Source organism: Sorex fumeus, unplaced genomic scaffold (genome assembly GCF_029834395.1).
Source record: "Sorex fumeus unplaced genomic scaffold, SorFum_2.1 ptg000093l, whole genome shotgun sequence".
NCBI lineage: Eukaryota > Metazoa > Chordata > Mammalia > Eulipotyphla > Soricidae > Sorex > Sorex fumeus.
Window position 1 is genome coordinate 5,534,631 of NW_026606150.1, and position 13,142 is coordinate 5,547,772.

Below are 13,142 nucleotides of genomic sequence, written 5' to 3' on the forward strand. Positions count from 1 at the left end.
CTGGACTCGGGAATTACTTCTGGCCGTGCCCTCGGGGGACCGTATGAGATGCAGGGGATCGAACCCGGGTCACCCGCATGCAAGCAAATGCAGATGCCCTCCCCGCTGTACCGTTGCTGCTGCCCCAGAACTTAATCTTAAATTTGGTGTTTTGTTGCTCTAAGCATGGAACGCTATGAATCAATCAACCCTTTTCAATCAGGAAGAGAAAGAGAACAAGATAACTTTTCTTGTTGTTGTTTTTGCAGAGTTTTTGATTTTTTTTGTTTGTTTTTTGTTTTGTCGCCGTCCCAGACACAGTGATGCCCAGGAGCTCAGGCTGGGACGGCACAAGGAGAAGGTCCCCGATGGAGTAAAGTCTCAAGTAAAGTCTCACCATGGAGACGTTACTGACGTTTAAAGTCCCTCCGAGATTTCCCACCAAGTGCAGAAACTCAGCGTAGTCCGGACCGGAAAGTTGCGCCCCGGAACCTTTTGCGCACGCGCCGCTCGGAGCCCGGGCGCCTATGGGCGTTGCGCGCGCAGCGTCGAGGACGCCAGCGGTTGCCGTGGCGACGCCGGCCAAGATGGCGGCTGCGCCTCCGTCGGATTCTGACGGCCGTCAAGCCGAGAGGTGAAGGCCGGGTGCCCCGAGTGCATCCTTGCCACCCACGAAAAGGGGGTGCCTTGCCCCCCCCGGGGCTCAGGCCGCGCACGTGGGCGACCCTGCGGGTTGTCGGGGCCCGGAGTCTGGACCCCCCATCACTCAGCGGCACCCCCAGAGTTTTCTTCCCTCCCCTGACAGCCACCCCGACTTTCTTTTCTCTCCCAGCAAGGAGGCCAGCTCGAAATGGCTGGATGCGCACTACGACCCCAAGGCCAACATCCACACCTTCTCCTCCTGCCTGGGTGAGTGTGGGGGCGCGGCGCCCGGGTTCGGGGAGGGGCGGGAGCGAGCCCCGACGCCCTGACGCGCGGCCCCTTGTTTCCCAGCGCTGGCGGATCTGCACGGCGACGGGGAGTACAAGGTAAGCGTCCAGAAATCCCTCTCGCCAGGAATTCACGTGCACTGTGAAAAAGCACGTTCCGTGTGTGTGTGTGTGTGTGTGTGTGTGTGTGTGTGTGTGTGTGTTTTAATTTTTCCGCGCAAGGAAACGGGGACCATTCCATTGCATGATGCAGCTTGCAGAAACTAAAGCAGAAAAGTCCCTCCGAGATTTCCCTCAAGACTTAAGCCTCTTAGTTGTGCGAATACATAATCTTTGCTGCGGGGGCACAAACCTGGCACAGGGCTGGAGCGATAGTACAGCGGGTAGGGTGTTTGCCTTGCATGAGATTGACCCGGGTTTGATTCCTAGCATCCCATATGGTCCCCCGAACACCGCCAGGAGTAACTCTTGAGTGCATGGGCCAGGAGTAACCCCTGAGCATACCCGGGTGTGACCCAAAAAGAAAAAAAAAACTGGCACAAACCTGGGGCATCAGAAAAGCAAGGGAAGGGGCCGGAGCATTTACGTGGCCGACCCAAGTTTGATATCTGGCATCCCATATGCCACCCACACACACACATACACACACACTGCACTGCCAAGGAGAAATTCCTTAGTGCAGAACTAAGAGTAACCCCTGAGCATCACCGGGTGTGACCCCAAAAACAAAATTTAAAAAAAATAATAGAAACACGAGGGAAGGCAAAAGGGAGTCAAGTGGGGGTTCTGTTTCCTCAAAGGGAAGGATTTTGTGTGGGAGAGTACAATGGTTAGGGCACTTGTTCTGCAGTCCAGCTCATCGTGCATTTGATTCTAGGCACCACCAGGAGTGATCCCTGAGCACAGAGCCAGGAATAAGTACTGAACATGGTGGCTGAGAGTGGCCAAAAAATGAACCCCCCCCCCCCGCAAAAATAGAAGACTTTAAGGTTAACTGATAGCTGACAATTGTTGAGCCAAAAAATGAGCATCTGGGGATGGATTATGAGTCTCTACTTTTGTATGCATCTGGGGATTGATGAGGAGTTTGCTTTGTGACCGAAAGTATTACATAATATTTTCATATTTAAATATTTTAAAATATTATATATACCTGTGTGTGGCTTTGGGTTTGATCCTTGGCACACAAACTATTTTAAAATAAAATTAGGGGGCTAGAGAGATAGCACAGCAGGTAGGGCGTTTGCCTTGCACGCAGCCGACCAGGGTTCGATTCCCAGCATCCCATAGGGTCCCCTGAGCACCGCCAGGAGTAACTCCTGAGTGCAGAGCCAGGAGTAACCCCTGAGCATCACCGGGTGTGACCCAAAAAGCAAAATAAATAAATAAATAAATAAATAAAATTAAGGGCCAGAAAATAGAGCAGGTAAGGCACTTGGTTTGCATGTGACCAATCTGGGTTCAATCCTTGGTACCACATTTGATTCTCCGAGCACTGCTGGGTATGATCCCTGAATGCAGAGCCAGGAGGAAGCCCTGAGCACACTTGGGTATATCCACCACCCAAATTTAGCATTGTAGGTTAATATTTTTTCTGTGGGGAGGGTTTGGGTACATCTGACGATGCTCAGGGGTTACTCCTGGCTCTGCACTAGGGAATCACTCCTGCTCGGGGACCATATGAGATGCCAGGGATGGAATCCAGCAAGGCATGTGCCTTACCCTCTGCACTCTCTCTCCAGCCTACAAAATTTTGTGGTTGGGAATGTGGGGAGTCAAAGACACAGCACCCCTGCCCTCCACGCAGGGGTGATCTGGGGCTCTCTTCAAGCTGCCACTATGGACCCCGCTATGGGTCACTCAGCAGTTAGGCCGCTGTAATGATACAGTGTCTTAGCCCCATAATGCTGCGATAGGTCAGGTTCTGCTCAGGAGGGCCTGGACTCGAGAAAGAGCTCCTCCCTGGGGCCCCTGCGAGGCCATCTCAGCGGGCTATACCACAGGGGAGAGGGTACACTGTGGGGGTGAGTGGAAGGGCACCCCCAGAAGGGCTCAGCCCCAGGAGCGGGGCAGTGGCCGAGCTGCCAGTGGGCCGCCTCTCTCTGCAGCTGGTGGTGGGGGACCTGGGCCCCCGGGGCCGGCAGCCCTCCCTGAAGGTGCTCAAGGGGCCCACTGTGCTGAGTGAGAACCCGCTGCCCGCGCTGCCCACGGCGGCCACCACCTTCCTCATGGAGCAGCACGAGCCCCGCACGCCTGCGCTGGCCGTGGCCTCGGGCCCCTGCGTCTACGTGTACAAGAACCTCAGGCCTTATTTCAAGTTCACGCTGCCGCCGCTGCCCACCAACCCCCTGGAGCTGGACCTGTGGAACCAGGCCAAGGAGGTGAGCCCCGCGGGCTGCGGCAGGGACTGGCGGTGCACTCGGCTCGTGCTCCCGGCCCCACCGCCTCCCCTGGCCTCTGTCGCAGGACCGCATCGACCCTCTGACCCTGAAGGAGATGCTGGAGGGCATCCGGTGAGCACCCGCGTCCCCGCCGTCCGGTCCCCTTCCACGGCCCAAGTGCTTGTGTCCTCCCGGGAAGGGGAACCCGGGCCCCAGTTCTGGCGTAACCTGCTAGAGACTGACCCCTCTGCCCGCAGGGAGAAGGCGGAGGTACCTCTGTCGGTCCAGTCTCTCAGGTGCGTGGGGGGACGGGGTGCAGGTGGGACCCCCTAGTGCGCCCGGGCTGTGCAGGATGGGAGTGGGGGGGGGGTGGGGAGGTCGGGGCCGCGCATGCGCACTTGGTGTCCCCACCCAGGTTCCTGCTGCTGCTGGACCTGAGCGAGATGGAGGCGTTCGTGAACCAGCACAAAACGCGGCCCATCAAGCGCCAGGTAACGCCCCCTCGTTACCCCCCTCCCACCTCCACCACCACCACCCCTGGGGGGCCCTTGCCGGACTGGCACACAGAGAGATGATTGATGTTGGGCCGCTTCACTGCCCCCTCGGCCAGGGCAGTGCGGCTCACTGGCGATCCCGACAGTAAAGAGCGTCCGGGGGAGGTAAAGTGACCCCCGCCGACGTCGCCCCCGGGGCTGCTCGCTCTTCACTGCCACTGCATCCACCCGGCTCCTCGTCCCAGGGCGTCAGGGAATCCTCAGCACCTCCATGTTTCTGGGCCTCTTTGATAAAGTCACTGATTATTCATTTATTGGCTTTATGAGCCGGTCACCTGCCGGTCATTGGCTACGTTTCCCTCTGGTTCACTTCCTGTTTTGCTTAGTTGTTTTGGGGGGGGCTGGGGAGCCTCCCAGGTGGTGCTCTGCTGGGTCGGGGAGCCCCACCAGAGACCCTTAGCCAACTAGGCAGGAGAATCAACGCAAGGGCTCGGGAACTCTGCTGGGGGAGTCTCCCAGGCTGCACTCAGCGTGCTCAGGAGATGATATCAGCTTGCGCTGTGCCCTCTAGCCCCTTAGTGGTACTTAGTTCTGTTTCTGATAGGCTACCCTCCGGCTGGCCCCACTCGACATTGGAGAGAGGCGTGGGGGGCTGCGCCCATCACAGACATTATTGCTAGCCTCAGCTGGGTGACTGGCAGCCCGGTGCCCAGCAGCTGGGTCTGCAGGTGTCTGTATCAGGACATGAGTCTGGGCCTGGAAAGGGGCAGCTCGCTGAGTCCAAGCCGGTGGTCGGCACCCACTGTCCCTGCAGCTCTGTGCTTTCTTCTCGCCCTGGGCCTGGGGGCATTTCTGTCGCCTTAAACATAATCGCACGTGAGGCAGCGCTCTCCGCAGTCCAGATTTCGGCCCTTTTAAGTTTATTTCCTTAGAATCCAGGAAAAGGCAGTCCTTCCCTGCTCTGTCATTCTCTTGCAAATCAGGAAAGGAACACATCCGCATAGTAGAAATGGTCGAGAGGCAGAGTAGGGACAGGAGTGGACACCAGCCGCCATCCCATTGTCCAGAAGTGGCCGGTGTTCGCACCTTCTGTTCATAACTGTTAGCATAGCATAACTGTTATGCTTGTGATAGCATAACTGTTAGCTTGTTTTCTAAACTTTTCTTTAAATACATTCCTTCCAGCGATGCCCAGGGGTTACTCCTGGTTCATGCGCTCAGGAATTACTCCTGGCAGTGCTCAGGGGACCATATATGGGATGCTGGGAATCGAACCCGTGTCAGGCCACATGCAAGGCCAACGCCCTACTCGCTGTGCTATCACTCCAGCCCCTGCCATTGGTCTTTTGAAATGTGATTTATGGGCGATAGTATAGGGGTTAAGGCACTTGCCTTGCATGTGGCCGACCCCCACAGTTCAATCTCTAGCATCACATATGTTCCCCCAAACACAGAGGAGTAAGCTCTAAGCATGGTCCGGGTGTGGCCCCCCCCCCCCAAAGCAAATAAATAAAATGTGATTCATTTAGGCCAGAAAGCCAGTGGGCTGAGTGCATGCAGAACATGCGTGTGGAAGGACAGTGCCCGAGCCCTAGTACCTTATCACCCCTGAGCACAACTGGGTGTGACAAACAACAGAAAAGGGCACTTATTTTTTCGATGACTGAGTGGCTTTTGTTCCCTGCAGATTCTTTTTTGTTGGTTTGGTTTGTTCTTTTGGGCCACACCCAGCAGTGCTCAGAGGTTACTCTGGTTCCTTAGAACTGGGGATCCCCCCTGGCTGAACTTGGGGAGCAAATTCAGTGCCAGGGATGGAGCCCGGGTCTGCCACCTGCAAGGCAAGCCCCTTCCGTGCTGCACTGTCACTCTAGCCCTCTGGGCTGTGCATGATCGAGCGAGGTCTGCTGTGTTCTCTCTCTCTCTCTCTCTCTCTCTCTCTCTGCTGCCTCCTTTCCCCTCCTGGGCCCCCTTGTCCTGTGGTGCCTTCGGGCTTCTGGAAGCACATAGTCAGTGGAAAGCTCCTGGGTGACCCCAGGCATCCTTCCGCAGACGGTCATCACCGCCATGACCACCTTGAAGAAGAGCCTGGCGGATGAGGACGCCATATCCTGCCTGGTGGTGGGCACCGAGAACAAGGAGCTGCTGGTGCTGGACCCTGAGGCCTTCACCATCCTGAGCCAGGTCTGCGGGCCCTCGCTGGGCCGTCCCCCCTCCCCCCGCGCCTGCCCCAGCCTCCCCTCCCTCCCACTGAGTTCCTGGTGTCATATGTTCAGGGCGGGCAAACGATCAGAGTGAAGGTAAGCAACCCAATCCTGCCACCTGGGGACACCAGCTACTAAAGTTTTGGCATCTTTCTAGACACTTTAAGGGGCTGGAGCAGTCCCGGGCACTGCAGATATCTCTCGCTCTAAAAATGGCCTCATGCTGGACAGACAGCAATGGGGGCTTAGGCACTTTCCTTGCACACCCACCTGAGGTTTGATTCCCAGCAACCGATACAGTCCTCCGAGCACTGCCAGGAGATCTCTGAGCACAGAACCAGGAGTAAGCCCTGAGCACTGCTGGGTATGACCCCAAAACCAAAAGCGTGGCCTCACAGGACTGGACCGTGGAATCGACTCAGTGGCCGGATGTCGTGTCTTGGCAGAGGCCTGGGACGTGGCTCAGCAGTAGATCCATGTCTCACGTGTGTGGGTCCCCGGGTCCGGGGCTCATGTGAGGCCGGATTCATTTCTTCACACTGACAGCAAAGGGCTGTCCCCCTCTTCACAGACTGTCATTGGTCTGTTGGTCACCTACAATCCGTGTGTCACTTGTCCTGTGTCCTATTTACATTGCAGCAGGCTCTCCTGCCCCTGTGAGCTGCGGTCAGCACCGCCTCCCTGCGTTCCTGCTGGTCACGTCTAAGTATGTCAGAGGGAGGAGACTTAAAGATTGGCTCAAAAAAAAAGAAAAAAAAGACTTTTGTTTCATGGCCTTTTTTTTTTTTTTTTTTTTTGCTTTTTGCTTTTTGGGTCACACCCAGCGATGCACAGGGTTACTACTCCTGGCTCATGCACTCAGGAATTACTCCTGGCGGTGCTCAGGGGACCATATGGGATGCTGGGAATCGAACCCAGATAGGCCGCGTACAAGGCGCGGCCCTACCTGTTGTGCTATCACTCCAGCCCCTGTTCCATGGACTTTTTCCAGAGAAAAACTGCACAATTCTTGGTTGGTTTGGGGGCCACATCCAGCAGTGGTTAGAGGGATCATTCCCGCTGGACTCCAGGTGTCCAGTGTACAAAGCCAGTGCCCAGCCTTCATGCTGCCCTATAGGGACTCTGGATAAACCCCAGCAGGCCGTGAGGGGACTGGGCCTTTACACGGGCGCACTGGGGTCACCGCGCCTTTGCTCCGCAGATGAGCCTGCCCAGCATCCCCGTCTTCCTGGAGGCCTCCGGCCAGTTTGATGTCGAGTTCCGGCTTGCCGCTGCCTGCCGCAATGGGAACATCTACATCCTGCGAAGGTAGCCGCGCCCGGGCGTCTGGAGGGCAGGCAGCGGCGCTGCACCTTTCCTGATGCTTCTTGGGAAGGGACCCTAATGTGCGCTAGTGCGGGTGGGCGCATGCCCCACCAAGTGCCCTGTCTAACTCGGCGCAGTAAAGCCAGCACTGGTTTGACTGGTGCGACAGCACAACGGGGAGGGCATTTGCGTTGCATGTGGCCGACCCAGATTCGACCCCCTGCATCCCATATGGTCCCTCGAGCACGCCAGGAGTGATTCCTGAGTACAGAGCCAGGAGTAACCTCTGTGCACCACTGAGGGTGACCCAAAAAGCAAAAAAAAAAAAAATTTGTGCTGATTTGGAGCACCTGTGCTCTGTGCTAAGTGTCACCTATGGGTTGGGGATCTATTGACAGACAATAAATGTTCCCTAAGACTAGAGTGGTAGTGCAGCAGGTAGGTGCTTGTCAGGCACGCAGCTGACCTGGGTTCAGTCTCTTGGCTCCCTGTATGGTGCCCCAAGCCCACCAGGAGTGAGCCCTGATTAAAGAGCCAGGATAAGCCCTGTGCACTGCTGGGAGTGGCCCAAAACTCAAACAATAACAACTAAATGAATGTATGAATAAATGAACATCCCTGCCCATGGTGATAAGAGATGTTGGTCAGTGCAGTCGGCAGGTATAAGTTGATGAGTCAAGATTTGATTTCCGATTGGCATGTGCTGGTGGGCATCAGGGTTGGACAGTGAGTGAGGAGGAGGCAGTTAGTGGCAGAGAGAGAATAGGCTTTGCCTGCGAGAACGGGGGACGGGGTTCAGCTGCCCGGTACCACACGCTCCCCCAAGCTCCCAGCACCACCAGTGCGGCCACAGAACAAAACCAGTTCAGAAAGGGAAGAAACTGAGGCAGGCAGAAAGGACCTCCCCAGCCTCGAGGAGTTGTGTTGGAACAGCGCAGGGCCCCGCAGGACTGGCAGGGCCCAGTGGTCGTCTTGGGCCTTCTCAGTGCAGAGCGATGGGAGTCGATCCCCAGCACCATGTTGCTTGGGGTTTGGGAAAATTTTTTTGCAGGGGTGGTGGAGAGTCAGACCTGATGTTTCTCAGGGCTCACTTCTGGCTCTGTGCTCAAGGATTACTCCTGGCTCTGTGCTCAGGGCTCACTCCTAGAGGTGCTCAGGACTCCATGTGCAGTGCTTGGGATCAAGCCAGGCTTGGCAGGATGGAAGTACTATACCCACTCTGTGGTCTCTCTGGCTCCCCCAGGTTTGAGAAATTGGCTGGGCGTGAATAGACTGGGAGGGGGCCCAGAGGTGCACGTGTGGGGTTTCGACCTCCCGTGGTGGGGTGAAGAGAGATGAGGGGATGGGCGAGGGGTGGGTTCCAGATGAGAGAAGCTGAGGACGGGGTTTACAGAGCGGCTGCCCACTTCTCTGTCCCCCAGGCCAGCTTCTACAGCTCTACATACATAGCACATAAGGGCTTGTATGGTCATGTATGAATCATGTACACATGATGTGCAGGTTACGTAGAGGTCACATGCAGGTCACTGTAGCAGAGCGGAGACCCTCCTGTGTGTCACATCACCCTACGGCCTGGGACCTGGGGAGCAGCAGGGGTTCCCAGCGGCACTGGGAGAGGGTGTCTTTGTTCCAGAGACTGCAAGCACCCCAAGTACTGCATCGAGCTGAGTGCCCAGCCCGTGGGACTCGTCCGCGTCCACAAGGTCCTGGTGGTGGGCAGCACCCAAGACTGCCTGCAAGGCTTCACCCACAAGGTGAGACCCCCGGCCGGCTTCCCGATCCCCACCCGATGGTCGCTGTGGCCCGAGCTCCCTGCAGACTCCGCTGCTCCCTCCCAGGGGAAGAAGCTGTGGACAGTGCAGATGCCCGCTGCCATCCTGACCATGAACCTGCTGGAGCAGCGCTCCCGGGGCCTGCAGGCCACCATGGCCGGGCTGGCCAATGGCGAGGTCCGCATCTACCACGACAAGGCACTCGTCAACGTCATCCGCGCCCCGGTGAGCCCCGTCTCCCCACCCGCAGCATTGACAGGGGCGCCTGGTGTGGCCGAGTGTCGGGGCGGGGCCAAACACTGGCACCGCTCCACCTCCAGGTGACAGTGACCCCTCAGACGCTGCTGATTCAGACAGGGTGGTCGAGGCCAGCGGTGGCTGGGACTGTGAGGGAGAGATGAGGGGTGATGGGGAATGGGGGCATGTGGGTGGGGAGGAGGGAGGGATATGGGGGGCCAGGGAGTGGAGTCAGGTGAGGGGCGTTGGGAGAGCAGGGAGGGCTGGGGAGGGCTGGGAGAGGGAGGGGTCTCGGGTTGGAATGCACAGGACATATGGCGGCAGGTGATGGTGTGCGGGGCCTCACCACGGCCCGATGGATAAAGCACGTTGCAGACAGAGCGGCGGGAGTGGGGCTCAGGGCAGGAACACGTTAGTGGGATCTGCACCGAGGCCCAGGCTCCCGTCCTGAGAGCGGCCGTTTGTCCTGAGTTCAACCAAAGGCCTGGGCAGGAGCGACATATCAGGCCGGGCACAGGCTTTGTCTGCATGAGGCCAGAAATTGATCCCTGGTACCCGAGTCCCTGAGCACGCAAACCAAGAAACCAACCCATCAGACTGACCTCAGGGCCGGGCACCCTGGGAGGTTTGAAAGGAGGAGAAAGGCCCTGGGGCTCTAAGAGGACGCAGGTGAAAGATTGGCTGGGAGAGAGGCTGGCGGTGCACCCCGAGAGCCCCCGGCCTCACCTCCTGCCTCAAGTGCGTCTCCGGGGTCTTCTGTCCCTACCCTCCAGCGCCCTCTTTTCTCCAGTCTGAGGTGGTCTCTGGCTAAATGCTGTCACCTCCCCATAGGACGCCGTGACCAGCCTTTGCTTCGGCCGCTACGGGCGGGAGGATAACACTCTGGTCCTGACCACGAAAGGTGAGGGGACAGGTGGCGTGGGGAGGGGGCGCGGGCTGCCCAGGGCCTGCATTCTGTGTCCTTTTTGTAAATTTAATTTTATTGTTTTGTATTTTGGGCCACACCCAGCAATGCTCAGGGGTTACTCCTGGATCTGCACTCAGGAATTCCCCCTGGCGGTACTTGGGGGGCCCTATGGGATGCTGGAGATCGAACCCGGGTCAGCCACGTGCAAGGCAAATGCCCTCCCTGCTGGACTGTCACCCCGGCCCCTCTGTGTCTTTTTGTCCCACCTCCCCGTCCTCACTGCCTGGGGGTCCAGTCTGTGCCCCAGCTTCCCCGGGAGCCCCAGTGCCCGCCACCGGGCCAGGGTCCTCCCAGATGGTCGGTGGATGAGAACCAATGAGGGGACTGACCCAAGATGTGCTTGGAGTGTCCTGTCGCCTCCAGAAACTTGACCTGCTCTGGGGGCTGGTTGGGGGGGGCGGGGAACTGTGGGGACAGTGAGCTCGTCCCCTGCACTTCCCCAGGTGGTGGCCTGATGATCAAGATCCTGAAGCGCACTGCGGTGTTTGCTGAGGGGGGCGGGGAGGCAGGTCCCCCACCGGCCCAAGCCACCAGGCTCAGTGTGCCACGGAAGACCCGGCTGTACGTGGACCAGACGCTGCGCGAGCGGGAGTCAGGCACGGGTGAGGCTCCCGCCCAAGGTGCTTCCCTCCTGCCTGGCCCTCCACGCCCATCTATTCATCCTGTGCCCATGGCACTGCCAGGCCTCATGCGGGCTGCCTGCATGGGGCCAGGGCACCCCAGGAGCTTCCGGTCACAAGGCGGGTATCCAGGCTCCACCGAGGGCCCAAGGAGTGGACAGGAAGTTTGGGAGGCGGGGCTGGGCTCGGGGAGAGGCGGCCCTGCCTGCAGCCTGAGAGGGTGGGAAGGGGGCAGCCCAGTGGGAGGGGGAAGAAGGGCCTGGGGAGGAGCTCTGGGGAGACCATCCCCCACCCTGCATTACACAGAGGGAGGGGGGCCCAGGGGTGACGCTGGAAGAGGGCCTTTGCAGAAGACTCAGCTCAGCCTGGCAAATGAGCCCATTTGGGGGGTGAACTGGGTGGCACTGATGGGGGTTTGGAGGTGCGGATGGTGTGAGTGTGAGGCGTGGCTGGGCATCCAGGAGGTGACCGTTGGGCAGTGAGAATGCAGCTCGCCAACCCAGCCCCAGCTGCCGGGACGTGCCTTGCAGCCCCGAGAGTGGGCACGGTTAGCCCCGGCTGGGCAGATTGTCCAGGGAAAGAAAATGCAGGATGAGGACGGGCCAAGGACAAGGCTCAGGGGCACCCAGACCGCAGGGCCTTGGTCCTCCCATACTGCCAGCCTCCTCGCCTCTGGGGCCTGAGCCCCTCCCTGCCTGCTGTCCCCAGCAGCTTCTGTCCCTCTGCAGCCATGCACCGGGTCTTCCAGACTGACCTCTACCTGCTGCGCCTGCGAGCTGCCCGTGCCTACGTGCGCGCCCTCGAATCCAGCCTGAACCCCGTGTCAGCGGCCGCCCGGGAGCCGCTCAAGCTGCACGCGGTGGTGAGTGCCAGGCAGGGGCGGGGCGGGCAAGGGCATGCCAGCTGCGCCCAGAACCAATGCCAATGCCCAGGGGCCCAACTCCATGGTCAGATTGGGGACGAGGACACTTTGCCCGGGGGCCCAAGGTCCTCTGCTGGGCGGCACGGGGAGGGCAGCACAGGTAACCTCCAGGTACCAGATGGACCTGGAGACTTCTCTGAGGGTCCGTTTCCCTTCCGGAATGAGAGGAAGGAAGTGGGCGTGTGGGTGAGAGCCGAGTGGCAGGGGAGAGTGCTGTGGGGGGAGGAACGAGGGAGGGGAGGGGTCGGGGGCGGCTCTGGGGCAAGGATGTGAGGAGGACACGGTGGCCAGCAGCTGCCCTGTCCCCCGTGCCCCGGCCTGCTCTCCCCGCTCGAGGTGGGGCCCAGCTTTCCCCTGCGGGTCCTTGTGCGCTGGAGCCCACCTTGGGCTTCTGGGCCTGCAGTGGGGGGCAGATGACTGGTGCATCCGGAGGAGCAGAGGACACCCAGCCTGGCCTCCTGTCCCCCGCAGGTGCAGGGCCTCGGCCCCACGTTCAAGCTCACGCTGCACCTGCAGAACACGTCTGCGGCCCGCGCCGTCCTGGGCCTGCTCGTGTGCTTCCTGTACAGCGAGGCACTCTACAGGCTGCCCCGCGCCGTCTTCAAGGTACGGGTGGCCCGGGCCTCACGCCTGACCTTCCAGGACCCTCAGTGGGATGGCCAGGAAGTGTGGGGGAACCCCCGGGTGCAAGAAGCAGGCCCGGCCTCAGGGGTCCCGGGGTGCGGGACCCTGCAGCATCCTCTCCCCGACCCCCATCCGGTCCCAGCCCATTTTCTGTCCTTGTCCCTTAAATCAGGTCCCTTTGCTGGTGCCAGGGCTCAGCTACCCCCTGGAGACCTTGGTGGAAAGTCTCAGTGACAAGGGTGTCACCGATGTCATCAAGGTAAGCGGTCTCTGGGAGAGAGGACCAGGCGGGGGCCTGCGGGGCGGCTGCAGCACGTGCTCCTCCCGCAGGTGCTGGTGCTCCGGGAGGGCCAGAGCGCGCCCCTTCTCAGCGCCCACATCAACATGCCCGTGAGCGAGGGGCTGGCGGCCGCCTGAGCCGGGCTGGCTCCACCATAGCTTCTGCAGCCCCAAGACCCTCCCCACGCCGCCCTCCTGTGCCTCCTGAAGCCCGGGGATCCGTCACAGAGCACTGGAGGTGCAGCTCCTGCCCCGGGTAGAGCGGAAGGAACACTCGGACTCCCGGCTGGACGTTGCTTGGGGGTTGCCGGCGAGGTTGCAGTTTGCTCGGTCACAGGCGAAACCCATGTTCCAGGCCTCCCCCACCCCCCGAGCCGAGCAAGGGGCCCCCGATTGCAGCTAGGGAACCGGAACCATGGGAGGTGACCAGCC

The 13,142-nt window shown here is 59.5% G+C and overlaps 1 protein-coding gene across 1 annotated transcript; it reads left to right on the forward strand.

Moving 5' to 3' along the window:
* The first annotated feature begins 566 nt into the window (after nt 1–566).
* Nucleotides 567–12,848, forward strand: BBS1 (Bardet-Biedl syndrome 1). Its single transcript, XM_056131938.1, has 17 exons — nt 567–613; nt 812–888; nt 973–1,007; nt 3,017–3,289; nt 3,375–3,421; nt 3,547–3,585; nt 3,705–3,780; nt 5,833–5,964; nt 7,186–7,292; nt 8,923–9,043; nt 9,128–9,286; nt 10,130–10,199; nt 10,709–10,867; nt 11,614–11,747; nt 12,279–12,413; nt 12,604–12,690; nt 12,762–12,848. The coding sequence occupies exons 1-17, from the start codon at nt 567–569 to the stop codon at nt 12,846–12,848; spliced, it is 1,785 nt and encodes a 594-aa protein (XP_055987913.1).
* Nucleotides 12,849–13,142: the final 294 nt, after the last annotated feature.